Source organism: Bemisia tabaci, chromosome 1 (assembly GCF_918797505.1).
Source record: "Bemisia tabaci chromosome 1, PGI_BMITA_v3".
Classification (NCBI taxonomy): Eukaryota; Metazoa; Arthropoda; class Insecta; order Hemiptera; family Aleyrodidae; genus Bemisia; species Bemisia tabaci.
In genome coordinates, this window is record NC_092793.1 from 24,358,730 (window position 1) to 24,374,579 (window position 15,850).

At 38.4% G+C, this 15,850-nt stretch overlaps 2 protein-coding genes across 3 annotated transcripts in view; both read right to left on the reverse strand.

Moving 5' to 3' along the window:
- LOC109041291 (corin serine peptidase) overlaps positions 1–7,443 on the reverse strand; it is a 123,503-nt gene extending 116,060 nt beyond the window's left edge. For both annotated transcript variants that reach the window (XM_019057587.2, XM_019057588.2), the window contains exon 1: positions 4,781–7,443. The gene's annotated coding sequence lies outside the window, so the exon portion shown is untranslated. The remainder of the gene's footprint in view (positions 1–4,780) is intronic.
- A 153-nt stretch (positions 7,444–7,596) lies between these two features.
- LOC109041290 (protein D3) lies at positions 7,597–15,163 on the reverse strand. The gene is made up of 6 exons (XM_019057586.2): positions 14,761–15,163; positions 13,850–14,032; positions 12,433–12,568; positions 11,684–11,818; positions 10,778–10,847; positions 7,597–8,841 (listed from the first exon to the last, which is right to left on the reverse strand). The coding sequence occupies exons 2-6, from the start codon at positions 14,027–14,029 to the stop codon at positions 8,601–8,603; spliced, it is 762 nt and encodes a 253-aa protein (XP_018913131.2). The 5' UTR covers positions 14,030–14,032; positions 14,761–15,163; the 3' UTR covers positions 7,597–8,600.
- Positions 15,164–15,850: the final 687 nt, after the last annotated feature.

Consider the following 15,850-nt stretch of genomic DNA (forward strand, 5'->3'; position numbering starts at 1 on the left):
AAACACACATTATATTTTCCTTTAAAACATATTTTTTTTTCATCAATTAAAATGAGAATAGTTCATACAGAGTGTGCAAACATTTCAAAATCATGAGTTGAAAAACGCTGACTCTGCTAGATTATATATTAGAGCCTAACACAAAGCGGAGCGGCGACGCACTGGCGCCTACAAACCTAACAGGGATACTTCACGCATTGCGCAATGCGTGAAGTATCCCTGTTAGGTTTGTAGGCGCTAATGCGCGTTACGCACTCTCTGCCCGCCCGCCGCGCCGCAGCGTGCCACGGCGTCTGAAGCAACTATTTCACAACAGAGGTATTGCACAGTATCATTAGAAATTGAAGGCGCTCCAACATTTTAAGAATGACAGGCATCCTTCAAAAGTACGGAGCTTTCCTCGCAAAATAAATCAAGACACTACGGCACAAAAATAGAGCGGTAGTGCGAAAACAAACTAAGTCCTGGTATCCGTATTTAATAACGCTTAGTATAAACTTTATTGTCTGGCTGTTGCTTAATCGTCATCGCCTATAAAAGGCTATAAGAAATTGTACAGCCGGCTACAGAAGCTATTGGAAATCTTACAGCCGGCTTTAGGTCTATGGTATTTTGGAACACAGATTCTACTGCCAATTTTTACCAAGGATGTCAAGGCTCACAGATGCGTCCTATTTAATTGCTCGATGAAACTACTTACATGACGTCAATGAGGACCGTTTTAATTTCTAGGAGCCCCATGGGCAATATTCGAACTGAATTTTAACATATTTATGTATGTGTATTCATATCAATTTCAGCTGCTGGAAAGGGAAATATTTTTATTCCAGGAATTCTCTATTAGAATACATGGGTATTTTTAAGATTCGCGGATTCCTTTGGGCTCTTTTCAAATTTTTGTGAAATTCTACAAATTTTGCAATATACAGGGTGATCCAAACGTCCCTTCCACCCCCTCTAACTTTTTACCTAATTGAGGTAAAGATTTGAAACTTCGGGGATATTCTTAGGTCAAAGGGAGCTACTTTTTGGCCCCCATAAAATTTTCAGGGGGGCCCCCCTTGGGGGGGCAACGGCCCCCAACTTTTAATTTTCAAATGGGAAGACCCCCTTTGTGATAGCTCGTTCGAAAGAGCATAAAAAAAGAAAACTTTTCGCGCAAACCCGAAGTCAATATCTCAAACCGTTTCAAAATGGCGGCCGGTTAAAGTTCAAAATGGCCGAAAATTCACACCGGTTATTTGTCGATGGATTTGCGCGAAAATCGGTATGTAGGGGTATTTTGACACGAGAAATACGAATTTGACGTTAGATTTTCCAAAAACTCGAAATTTCCAAAATGGCCGCCAGTTAAAGTTCAAAATGACAAAATATTGATTTTTTTAGAAATCTAAGTTCAAATTTGTTTATCTTATGCCAAAATACTCTCAAATTCCAAGTTTTAGGCAAATCCATCAGCAAAAAACCGAGGTGACAATTTTCGGCCATTTTAAACTTTAACCGGCGGCCATTTTGGAAATTTCGGTTTTTTTGAAAATCTAACGTCAAATTCGTTTTTCTCGTGTCAAAATACCCCTACTTACCGATTTTCTCGCAAATCCATCGACAAATAACCGGTGTGAATTTTCGGCCATTTTGAACTTTAACCGGCCGCCATTTTGAAACGGTTTGAGATATTGACTTCGGGTTTGCGCGAAAAGTTTTCTTTTTTTATGCTCTTTCGAACGAGCTATCACAAAGGGGGTCTTCCCATTTGAAAATTAAAAGTTGGGGGCCGTTGCCCCCCCCCAAGGGGGGCCCCCCTGAAAATTTTAGGGGGGCCAAAAAGTAGCTCCCTTTGACCTAGGAATATTCCCGAAGTTTCAAATCTTTACCTCAATTAGGTAAAAAGTTAGAGGGGGTGGAAGGGACTTTTGGATCACCCTGTATTAGTATAGTATATGCAATATAGAGAAGATAAAGGGTTTGGATTTTCAGGGTCATGAGAATCCTATATTTTTTTGGAAATTCATTGATTTATATTTAAGGCTAATCTGAAATTCAAGGATCTTTCTTGAATTGAGAAATTTTTCCGGACTCTTCGGGATTTTCGGAGAGTTCAGAGCTTTTAGCGGAATTTAATATCATTGCAATGTTTTATGATACTCTAGTTTGACAAGATTTGCTGTTTTCAACCAAAATATACAGAGACATTGCTGAATCAGAAATCTCGAGGAAAAGAGTGTCAAAAATTTGCCGTCCATAAAAAGGTATTATGTGAACACTGCTGGTTAAGACACGAATAGAACAGGTCACCTACTTTATGAAAATTGCATATGTTTTGTTGAAAATCAACTTGTGCATGATCGTTTAAAGTGACCATATAATTGTTTAACATATTTTAAACCAAGGTTATTTAAGAAAGGAAGGACTTCTCCGGTTAGAAATTAATTTAAATATCCTTTCTCAAAAAAATTTTCGAAATTTTACATATCTTTGTAAATCGGCTTCGAATAAAAATATATTTATGGTCTTTTAACTTAAACATGTATTTTATTACTGAATCTTGTTCACATTGTAATATTTTATTCTTATGTTAAGTCTCTCAAATTATTTACTACGCACGAGGAAATAGGTATGTAAAAAAGATAATAAATCAAAACCTTTAAAAAAGACCAGTTCAGACACCTACCATGTGATTGATACGATGGTTGCGTAAGAAGAAAATTACTCATACTTATTGTTTACATTACATACAGTGTTCCCGGGTGCTCCGTGTACGAGATCCGTACGCTCTACCGCTCTCCGTGCTACTATTGCCTGAGCGTCATTCTGTGACGTCACGCGTACGGATATTTTAAGATAGGGGAGCGTTTTTCCCATAAGGTTTTTGTCCGTACGCGGTCCGTGTCGGTATAGGGAATGTCCGCGCGGCACGGATAAATCCGTACGCCTGGCATCACTGATTACATACTTCATACATCATTCCAATATTTACTTTTTCACATAATTATCTACCTGTTTCTTGCGGCAAAATTAAATGGAATATACGCTGTATGCATAACGTTACTAAAATTCGTTCATGCTGCTCATGGTGAAATTTAATCCTAAAACCTAATATGAAGATAATACTAATATATGGCTGTCTACGAAAAAGGAAACCTAAATGTTAGGTAGCGCAAAACCTAGAAACATACTACTAAGAACTCAAATTCCGTTTTTTCCGACTCTATTCGACATGGACTCCCGACAACTTTTCAGTATAGAGCTAATATCCATTCCTCCTTAATGGATAACAACTGAAGGGGTATTTATACTTTCTCTCCCTTTCCTTCCACCTCTACCTTTAGATTAAGCTCTATAGAATATTTTGATCACCTTATACGATATCAGCAGATTATTAAGATATTATTAATTAATGTAAAATTCATTTTTTTGAAAGACTTTCGAGAGTCATATGCTCAGGGATTCACAAGTCTGATCCAACGCGCAACGATTGCGAAGGAATAACGACGAATGCATTTATTCCTGCTCTTTTGACGTCCGTGTTGCATAAGCAGAAAAATGAAGGCGTCAAGATGTCGTTAAGACATTGAGCCTTGGTAGCATCAAATTTCAAACATCCGATTAACGAGCTTTATAAAATATAAAGCAGTTATGATTGGACGGTTTGTTGGTTGACGAGGGAAAATAAACGTGAAAGGACTTCTATTGGGAGTCAAAAGGTCCTTTTCATACACCCATTCATTACTTCAAAAGATAAAGATTCAAAGACGCCGTTTGTTCATAGTTAAATATATAATTGCAATAGATTCAATGAACCGATACAATTTCAGATCAAACAGATTAACTACAGTTCTAATGATTCAGAGAAATAGTTGTTTCGATTGATGAAATAAACATCGAGCATAAAGACATTAAAGATAACTTGAGGATTTTTAGAAGAGCAACTATATAGTCCTAATTTATATCCTATATTTTCATTTTCAAGTAATGTACTGTTTTCTTTTTGAGAGAAAAACGAATGTAAACATGTAGGCCTCAACTTCATAAAAGTGAGTTAGGTTTATTTTTAGACTTAACATGCTTTGAAGTATAAGTGTTTACTAAATTTTAGAAAAATTGCGAATGTTTTAGGCAGAGACATTTTTTTAATTCTCAATCACTTTCCTCTTTCACGCGTAATCCTTTTTCTCCTTCTCCTTTTTCGGTTTTGATTTTAAAGTTTCCTAAATATTTTATGATTCTGAATGATTTATCCTAACACCCTGTTCTTAATATGTTTAAATTGCAATCCGAGTTTACTCTTATTAACTGAATGCGTTCATTTTGTTTTATAATATCTGAGGAGAGCAAATTCATTTCCAGAGAAGTTTCACAATTTAAAATATTGCAAACACAATCATGAGAACAGATATTAAGGCTATGTTTTTAAGGTATCCATAGAAAAATGCCTCTTGACATCGATAGTAAAATCTATAACATTTTCGGTTTTCGAAAAATTTAATGAATTTTCTACATAAACCTATAAATGAAAGATCCGAAACACGTGGCATGCTTGTATTAACACACATTGTGCTGCGTTTGTAGCTAACTCTACCCGTTGGTTTAACGAATTGTGTAGCCACAAAATCACTCTGCATGCCAACTCTTATCTACTATACGCACGCGCACCGGGGCCTAAAATAACTCATATACCCTCAAACGCAATGTTATTACTATTTAGCGCGCAGCGTGCGCGAAAAACGGCGAGGGGCACAACAGGTGTACATGAAAAGCGTGGGAAGGGCGGGAAACCTACCTGCCGGGCAGATCTCTTGTTCAGGGGCGGGATCCTGAGGGTCGAGTCAGAGCACAGGTGAGCACGGCGCGACGGTGACGACGCATGAAGAAGATGAAACCGACTAAACTACTTACGGGCTGGAAAATACGATAACGCGAAGGGTATTATTAAGATGAGTAAGCGCGGTAGTAGCGCCCGAAAGGGCGCACCGGGGAAGGGGGGGGGGGCGACGCGCCGCACCGCCGGGCGCATGCCCCCCGGAGCCCCCGACATCAACAGGGATTACCGCTACTCCACAGCCCTCCCCCTCTCCCCCTTTCGCACGGTTGCAGCGAGGAGTGGCGACAAGTGGCGGGCAGAGGCGTGGAAAAAAGAAAGGGCAACAGGTCAACTTATTTGACTTTGCGCCCCTCGGTAGCCTTTTTTGTCGCCGTTCGCAATTAGAATCGTGCGCTCTGGCTGGGCCCCGGATCACACGCCTCCCCCCCCCCCCCGCCCCTCGTGCCTCGTGCCCAGACGGTCCCCTTGCTTTTGCGCCTTGTCCGCGTCGGCGTTGCGGTCGAGATGAGCGGGGCAAATTTGAATACTACCTCGGGGTTTCTCTCGGGTGGTTTCAGTGGCGTGGTGTCGGGAAAGGCTGAGGGGCTGCAGAGTCTCCCGCTCTTGTATTTTGGATGACCGATTAAATTGCAATCCCCCGACGAGTAGATTAAAAAAGAGAAGAATAGTAGGAGACATGATGAGAAGAATAATAAAAAAGGCCATTTGGAGAAAAAGAAGGAGAGAGAAGAGTGAAAATCGGAGGAATAGGGACTGTTCACAAATTACGTAACGCTGTAGGGGGTGGTTAGGTTTTCATAATTTTTGTGACCAAGCTTGCCAAGGGGTGCAGAATGTATAATAAGCCAAATATGAACCAATAATGAACCAAATATGTGGTTCACACGACCGGCCGTTTTTCTGGACCGTAAGATAATCTCCACTCAAAGCGATGACTACCTCAGGTTTTTCAAGAATTTCTCTCGGAAAATTCTTGCTTTAGTTGGACTCCCTGTATTTCAATTATTGTTACCTTTTAGCGGCTCTGGTGCTTGCACTAGAGCTGCTATTCCGGACGGTCCCAGCTGGGGAGTATCAACGGACCATGTTACATTGGAGAGACCGCGTGTTGGTTGATGGGAATCGGCGCCATTTTCTGCTGTTTAGGGGGGACTGATTTTATTTTAATTGATATCTTTTTCCTGTGAGCGAATGCTATGTTGTGTAGTGTATTTTTGGAATCATGGTGATACTGTCAATAATTCAAAACGGGTCTGTGCTTTAATCTCGCACTGGAAAAAATGTACTTTACGTTTAAAATTTGAAAATTCAAATCTATAAGTTTTCGCGCTTTTTTCGAAGAATGCCGTGGTTGGAGCTTCCTAGTCATACTACTCGACATCAGCTGATAGCAAACAAAGGTTACCAAGGAAACCGTAAACGCGTAACAAGTACCTACCGTCGCCAGAGCCGCTTTCCGACGCGAATGCGTTGGAGCTTCCTGCTTGTTTATTTCCTCCACTAGCTGTCACTTAATGAAACAAAGAAAATTTGCAGAGAGTATTTTAACGAGCCACCGCTCTCAGACTTAAGATCCTGAAACGAGGAGTGAGACGGAACCCTGATAAAATTTGATGTACAATGGTTTCGTTGCCATAGCAACCGACGAAAATGTCGTTAACCGTAATGCAATTTAAATACACTTTAAAATGAGCTTTTACCCACAATCTTAAGGTCAACAACTTGTATTCTTTCCACTGCTGCCCCCACTCCTTCCTTCTTCTTTTGAGAATAATGATATGATCCTTTCATTTAAAGATTTGATCTGAATGAAATCGACAACATTGGGGACAAGGAATAGAAAAGCGTGAGAATTATGGTGAAGGGATGAAAAGCGGGCGTCAAAACTGCGAATCGATCACCCAAGGGTCCAGCCTGGCATCCCTTCTTTTTCCTGTCACTGACCGCAGCTTATCGCTCAGTGTCCTGTCCGTGCCCTAGCTTAAGCCCGAGACTCAAAGTTCAGAGAAAGTTTGATTATGCTCACAAAATACCACGAACTCTGAATTCGATCAACTGGCATGGCTCCAACGTTGAACAAGACATTGGAAGTTATCAAATATCGAAGGTGCCTATGGTAGGCCCTGGCCTATACGGCAAAAGGTTTGAAATTATCTTGGTGAGTCTTGAATATGAAATAGGGCTAATAGATAAATCATGTCATGTTTTTCCCATCATCCTCCAATTTTTCGAAGGATAGGCTCGAAGTTGGCCGAATTTAAGAAATATGCTACATTTTGCAAGTGCCAAAATGTGGACAGAGGACCTTAATTTTGTCAAAAATTTGGTCTTTATACGAAATTGTTAAAAGTTTATCAGAAAAACTGTGGCTAAATTATCAAAAGTTCGTCAAAATAATGGTGAAGAAGTTGTCAATATTTGGTCACAATGTAATACTAGACAGGTAGGAAATTTAAAGACACGCCATATATTACGGCATCAAAATTTCACATGGAAAATGGTTGACTTGCATTTAACATTCCCAGTTTTAACTACTATGCAAGAATTCAGCGTGTTCTGCCATATGAATTGAAAGCAGGTCTACACTACAGTGAAATCACCACTAACTTTGATGTTCTTTACGATGGAATATTCTTTCAATTTGCCGAATTTTTCCTGTAGAGTTTTTTTAATATCGTGTATTGGGGTAGAGAGTAAATGTTTGGAGGATTGAGCATTCGTTACTCGTTGAATTATAAGTTTGTTTTAGATGACTTAATGGACCTACACAGTAAAACGAAGCAACCAAAATTTCATTTTAATATAGGAAAAAAACACATGGTAAAATAAATGTACAATTGATATATTAAAGCGAGAGAATACGTAGGGTACGCCCAGTGAAAGGGTGGCGACAGGGGGTTTAAATGAAATGAAAGAGTGCTAACTCCCTGAAGGGTTGTGGGAGGACCGGGCACTGTGGCGGTTAGGCGTCGCAGAGTGCCAGAGAGCGCTGTGAAAGTGACTCTTATACATGCAAATATTATGGTTATTTTTTCCTTGGGTTACATTGACCAAATATTTTTTTTTATAAATTGCCATCCCGTTAAAAATCAGGCGAGAGCAACCAGGATCGAGCATAGATCGCATTAATGATATCCCAATGCGCTGGCCACCCGCCATTCGCAACCTTTACGTGGCATCATGAGAAACAATAAGGGGTCATTAGTTCAGTGGGATAATATCCTTATCCCCAGATATTTCAAATTAACTTCACTCTTTAATCGATTTAACCAAATATTGTCTTGAGCAACAGGGGCGTGGCGTGATTTGCGATGTATCGATTATTATGCCATTTAAAGCTATGGTAAAAAATCGATTAATAAGGTGTCCGCTGCGAACACCCTGTTTATCGATCCTTTTCCATAGGTTTCAATGGCATGACAATCGATATATCGCAATTCACGCCACGTCACTGTGAATCAAACGGAAACGAACCAAAGGATCCGCGAACACTGAAATTCTTAACTGTGTATTTTGATATTGACTTGTTGGAAGGGGTGTGTTGAAAAATGTGAGACATGAACACAATTTTCTTCTTAATCGATTGACTGGGGTAAAAAACTAAGAGAATAATCAGCTATAAAATATACTCATAAAGCTGCGTGCATAATTTGAAAATTAGGAACAATGACAGGATTCTCGTGAAGGTTCGTTCAAACGTAAGAGCGAAAGAGAATCCTAAAGCTGTCGCTAAACAGCACTATTTGTGTACCATTCATAAGCAGATTTTATGGTTTCATCATAAAAATGGAATGAGAGAGGGGAGACCTGGGAGTGAATTCTCAAGTGCGTCTTTAACATCACATTGTCCTGTTGCTCGGAGGTTTACTGTTTCGTTACTGACGGGCAACGGAACGAGACCTAAGGTTTGAAAAGGCCAGCAGCATTCGTAGAAGTTCCCTGCCAACGGACCTGTTAAATTGTGCTTCTCTGCATAGTCGGTGACGGAAAAATCTAATCGCCCCAACAGACCGAGAAGTCTGGGAAAAAATAACGTAAAATACAATTAAAGGTTAATGATTCTGTTACTCTTACTCATATCGTCGTTCCTCTGACGTAAGGGCGCATCCCGATTTCCACATGAGCTCTGAGAAGCATGGAGTTATACGAGCAGCAGGGTTCACGTGTAAATCAAGATACGCCCTTACGCCAGAGATGCGACGATATGTCGACGTTGAAAATACAAGGATGCGTATCTCGGTTGCGTTGCGGTATCTCGTAATCTCCGCCTCCATTTTATTTTCTAAAAGGAGACCGCACCCACATCATGGCTTGAAGTTTTCACAGAATATTCTTCACAGAGAAAAGACAAGTTACTGGGATTTTTAAAAAATAAAGTTCAGTAGTTTTCCAGTAGAAAGTGAAGTATGGCAAGAGATTTGCAACGCCGCAAACCGATATGCGCTTTTCTGCAGTTTCACCGTTAATATGCGCTATAGATGGGCGTTTAATAAAGGAAAAAATCGTTTACCACAGGGGTAAAACTCTCATCATGGCAATGGAGATGTTGCATGTGTGAGGGATTTGCGATTTGACTGCGTTGTTTCTTGTGTAAAAGTTCGCGAGAAACACGACGGTGCCACTGGTTTTCTCTGAAATCATCTTCCAAGCTCAAAAAAAGCTCTCAAGTTGAGGCCAAAATGGAGGATATATCCCACCCTACCCTGAGAGTCCACCTCTACATCAAAACAAACTCTCCATGCAAAGATAGGGAGCAACTACATTGACAGGTCTGCCACTTCATTTGGGGACTCCAAAACTGAAAACACGGCAACCCTGCTAATGTATTTGCTCCCTATCTTTGCATAGAGAGTTTGTTTTGATGTAGAGGTGGACTCTCAGGGTAGGGTGGGATATATCTTCCATTTTGGCCTCAACTTGAGAGCTTTTTTTGAGCTTGGGAGTTGATTTCAGAAAAAAACCAGTAGCATCATCGTGTTTCTCGCGAACTTTTACATAAGAATCAATGGTCAAATCGCAAATCCCTCACACTTGCAACATCTCCATTCATGTAGTTCAGTTTCGTGCTAATAAATAGGTAAACTTACTGCATGATTCTTCAATGGTGTGCTCTGATTATGTCAGATCAGAGTCCTGCGTAGCTTTTCCTCGACTCTCATCGTTTTGAAGAGCAAAATTAAAATCACAAGAATTCCAGTTAGTTATGACTTTATAGACAGTTTTTGTCTCAAAATATTCACGGAACGCACTCTGACGATCTTGTGCCAATAATGTAATTTATGCTCTTTTGTACAAATCCATTTTTTCTTTGAGCACTCACTTATCGATGGCTAAGGAACAAAACCACCTATCTGCAAACTAATGATTTAACGGGACGAAGAGAGAATGCACTATTTTTGTGATTTCAAGAGTAGTTTACAAATTTTAATGCATACAGTGTCATTACAGCACTAATTTGCGGTTAAAAAAAAAATCAGCTTGCGCATTTTATAGAATGCATTGATGCAGCCAAGTCGCTATCTCATTTTCGCCAAAATTTTCAGTCAAGAGGTTAGCAATAAAACAATGTGTATAACAAAAGTTGAGCTATTAGCCGATTTTACAAATATATGCAATGATTGCGACTCAGGCCATGCTTTAATAGCTACTCAGTTATAGTTAGTAATTATATTCATAGGCATTCAGCATCCTAGGCTATTAACGTACAAAGAATTTTGAAGATGGGTGTATATACAAAAATTTAGATTTTTAAATTAAGGGATGCAAAAAGTTTCAGTGAATAGTTAGGTAGTTACTTAATTTACGACGATCAGCAACCAACAGCGTGCAAAAGGATGTTAATATATTGTCATTGCATATATTTGTAAAATCGGCTAATAGCTCAACTTTTGTTTTCATATGAAACGTAGCTGAAAACCGAAAAAGCTTGATAAGTATAACTAAAGTAGAACTTACTGTTGGACAAGAGTACAATTTATCGGCCCAGGTTGTAAGAAAATGAGGAATTTATACACGTACACCTCAACTGAAATATGAAAAGTAAAATTTTAAAGTGTGTTAATATTTGCGCATGTTTGGGTCCTCCATTTATATACAAGTAAAATCAGAGACGCTCATAAGCCGTGACTAGTTTCTCACAGGCCCCAAAGAACCCTCATTTGACAGGGCTTCGCTGACGGGGCACAGGGGATCCTACAATTTCAAAACTCAAAAAATTAGAGCTCTTCATAGCTCCATCCATGAAACCTCGGGGACCACGAAGTTCGGATTCCTCAGGGTCGAGTACAAAAAAGAAAAAGAAATCTCTTTTTTTTCAATTCTCTATGTCAGATAAATGACCACCCCACATTAAAAGTCAGTATTTCGGAAGAAAGTAGGCTGATTTTCGATTTCTTGGTATTATTTAAGGTTACAATTGTCCGTAATTTTCAATTTTGAGAGAAATATTTCCAAATTTTGCCGGGAACTTCCACTTTTAAAATCAGGATCCTCTACCATCTTTCCCTCCCCTCCACATAAAATGGTAGAAAAGGGGCCTCAAGACGATTAAATTCAGATTCACCGGGGTCGATTCTTTATTCTCCTCTTGTGGTCCAAGACCTGATCAAATCTGAAATAACCAGGAGAGAGGTGTGTGCGGGTGCGGTCTGGATCATCCTATGCATGATTTAGAACTAATTGTCTGACACTTGAAAAGGTATCGATATTTATTTGCTAACCCAGAAGATAGATTAATATCTCTTGATATCGTGAGATACATAACTAAATCCTTGCGACAGGTGACCGAATGTAAACAGTGTGTATTCCGATTGGAGTAAGTCAAATGCAAAATATTATACTGGAAAAAGTTCTAATACATACAAGCAGTTACTGGTGTTGAAGGGATGTAAAAAGCTCCTGTATCTCCTTTAAGAAGTTGATACCCGGGAATATTACAAACAAACCAATGCAGAACTTGCTTTTTCAGGAGAGGATTTAGGAGCTTTGGTATAGTCCCTGAAAAAAGATTTTAATAACACAACTGTACATAATTTTGGAGTGTAAAGAAATCCTACAGTGTCTACATCTTTCATGGACGTTTATTCCTCGTTACCTCTGGCCCCAATTTCTTGACTGAAAGAAAAAAAAATCACTTTGAAGGGTAGGAAGGAGGATTTGCCTACCAAAATAGCCATAAATCTGATGTAAAATTATATGTGCATTGCATGAATATTATATTGTGAAAGGATACCTATCAGTTTCAAAGGACCTCATCTAATTATACTTCAGTAAAAAATTTGGAAATTTGTCCGTCCATGGGGAAAAAAGACCTATATAATTTGAGACTCAAAATTGAGTCATATGGATGCAACTGCTTGGACGAGTATTTTACAATCAATCGAAGCTATGGCAATATCAAGTTAGCAATTCAAAAATCGTAGCTTTTAAGCCATTATACTCTGCGCCAATGGCGGACTTCTGTTTTAAATTATATTTATCCTATCCTTCCTCTCAAAACTGTTACTTTAATAAATATAAATAGACCCTTAGGAACTTTGGACTTAGCCAACACAGCTTCTTTTGAGGATAATATACATGACTGCAAGAGGATTACAAAATCACATAATTACCCAATTCAAACAGAGAGTACAATTTGTAAGGGTCAGCTTCAAAGTAAATTTTATCAGGCTTTACTGCGATTTCTTCTCTTGTTGCAACCCCATTTAAGCCAAGACGAGGAATATAATTTGTCGTCGAGAAATTTACCTGTAAACGATCGAAAGTAACTAACACAAATTAAGATTATATCAGTGGCGATATAACGAGTTGGTAACACTTTTTCCTCCATTTAAATCATTAAAAATATCGATTTTAGGCGAGGTAAGCTGCCTCGCCAAGAATCGATTGTTTCACGTGCATTTATATGGAGGGAAAAGTGTTATCAACTCGTTATATACGTTGATTTTAGTAGCGAAACTCGCAATTTTAACGGTGGATTCTTTAGCCTCTAAGACAATTTTTGCCGACTTTACTGCAAAACGCGCATGTTGAAAGTATCCTTTTATTTACACATTAATGTATCCAAACATCTAAAATTTGCAAATCCAAACCATTTTCTGGCGATTACTTACTATGATGATAAATATATCGTCTCCGTATGTAGCAAACCTCTCGACGGCAAGTTGAAGTCGAAAAATGGCTTGTTCATTGTTCATAATTAAGCACTGAATAGAAAAATTTGAAAACCTACTTTTCAAGATTATGCCAAAATTTTAAACCGAGAAATGGAAAAATGAGTATTTTGCAGGTTGCACACAAGAGATGACAAATAAGTAAGATGACTTTCTAGAAATGATTTGTGTTCAAAAGAGGATGAGGAAAATCTAACCGTAACAGAAAATATCTTGCAAACTTTTTGTAGTCTTGTTTAAGTGTTAGGTCCGCCGTTTGAAGACTTTTTCTTTTCTTAATATAAAAAAAAATTCAAAAATCATACATCCGTATTTTTATGGTACGTATGTATAAAAACTGATTCACTGACAGAAAAACCGAGAAAGTTTTAAAGCTATTTCAATGGAAAAAAACATCCCAGCATTAGCATATTCTAAACTTCGCGAATGATAAATTTCGACGCTGAGCGAACATAGACTAACTTCGAGATTAATTTATCGAAAAAATCCCAAAATAAGGGATTCCACCACTCTCGTGAGGGGAGAAATTCTGCGTCTTTGGCGCATTACAACAATAAGACTCAGCAAACACGCATGCACTAGCGATTCTCAAGAAAAGAAAACACTATTATTCTCAAATTTAATGCCATTACTAATTCTCACTCTTGATGTGGTAGTTTGTTTCGTCTAGAATCGATTGAAATCGATTATCTTACATATATATACATTTTTATTTCCAAAGCTCAGAGTTGCGAACTTTCAAGTAACATCAATACATGCTAGTGGCATTGTTTTGAGACGTAAGGCATTCGCGGAATCTTTCCACAAAGATAGAATTTTTTCAATTTAGTTCTAATACGTAAAACATTTATCTTACTAATAGAACATGCTTCGGAGGCTCTTTAATAATTTCGGGGACTATGCAGACGTCGAAATATAGCTGTGCTCTTTCTTCAGGAGTCGTGAATTGGCCATAATCCTCCAGAGTGGCAACCCGAAATACAATTAGGAGCAGAAGAAAACCAATGCTGAAGCAGGTGGAAAGGCCCCGTAACATTTTCTGACAAATTATAAACAGTTCATGTGAACAAAAAAGGGAGGAGCTATCACAATGTATGTTGAAGGAAGGAGTTGAAACGAAAACCTATACTGAGCGCCGATTGCGTGGCAAAGCCAATTTATTTTTCTTGAATTAATTTGTTTTGTGATTTAAGTTTCTTTAAGTTGGCCTATATTGTACAACATTTAAGTACTATGAGTTAATTTTTTAACCAAAAATGTGCTCATTCGTCCAGCCGCAAACATAGACTAACTTAAACCAACAATCGCATTTTTTTCTGAGAATTTTCTATCGGTGTTTTATTTGCTGGTCGTTCATTTCATTTTGAAATCCATTTTAAACTAAAATTAATGCATAAATATAGTTTCGTCAGCAAACTGTATGCATAACAAAGAACTTTCTCCATTTGAAGGAACTGGTGTAGTAATTGAATGTATCCTAACTCAAGCCAGTAACTTTATATAGGTTTATTTCATCTCATCATGGTTAAGAAACCATCAAATTTTCCGAATCAAAACTATGCAATAAAACAGGGCACGTTTCAATAACTTTTTAAATAGGTTAAATTCATTATATGATGGTTGAAAAATCCTCAAATTTGCTGAAACAATGACATTTAAGATTTTTGCTGTCAAATTGCAACGAATCCAGAAAGAAGTACGTAAAAAATTGGTGTTTTATTCGGTCCATTTCAGCAAATTAGAAATCGGGATAGTTAATAAACTTACCTTCACTTCTCTTGTTGATTCCACTAAACGTAAGAAGTGCACGTTGTGAGCACTACGAGTTTACTCGGTTGATCTCTTCAGAGGTTCAGTACACAGTATATTCTTCTGAATATCACAATACGTGCATGTTTTTTTAAGTAATAATGCTGATCCTTGACTCAGAAACCTTCTTAATCACAATCGGTGGGCCAGAGGAGCTTGCATCTCGAAACAATTGAGTGTGAAATAATCTCTCGAAGGTTGATCTAACGTCAAAGAACCGGCACTATCTTTAAAACTCATTTGAGGGAAGAGTAAATATTTCTCGGGAATGTTTTGCACCAGCATGAGCGTGCAAGTCAGTGTTACGAGGACGGAGCTAAATAAATGCAAAAATTGAGTTTGAGCTCACAAACAACGCTTTCTACTGTGGTAACTATTCACGAGAATCAGCCACAGGTGATAAATGTGACCGTAAAAAATTCCAGCTTTATCATGGCTCCTTGTTCGTAACAAGTATCTTCAGTAATTAGCCGCCTTATCTTTGGCCAGGGGCACCCATAATAGACTTCCATTTCTGGCCACCGCTAGACTGGCATTAATCCGCCATGTCTCACCTTGAGCGTCTCCACCTCGCAGCATAATATATGCTAAATTTTGAGCATGGCAAAATTAGCAGTCACTTAATTTGCATTGAATTCATGAGCAAATTTAATTTTTGCGCATGTTAGGTAATTTTTTGGTATGACCTAGAAAGGTGGTCTTTGATTTTTAAAAAAAAGGCTATTTAATGCGTGTGTGGGAGGAGTTAGCTTCGAGCAATGTTGACAACACTGTTAAAAATTCGAAAGTTTATTTCACTATTTGTATTCAGATGTACTGTTTGAAGTGTGTTAAAATATTTCGCAGTTCATTTAACTGGGGATTAAATGCATTAGCAGTAAATCCACTCCACGCGGTCAAAACTCACTCTTCCCTCTATAGCGACCCACTCTTATCATGCCCTCATAAGCTCCCTCGAAAGTAGTATATTTTACTTCGGTTAGAAGTCATTCACTCATTCACTAATCATCCACGCGCGACTCCCTTTTTAATTAACTTTTGCTTCCTT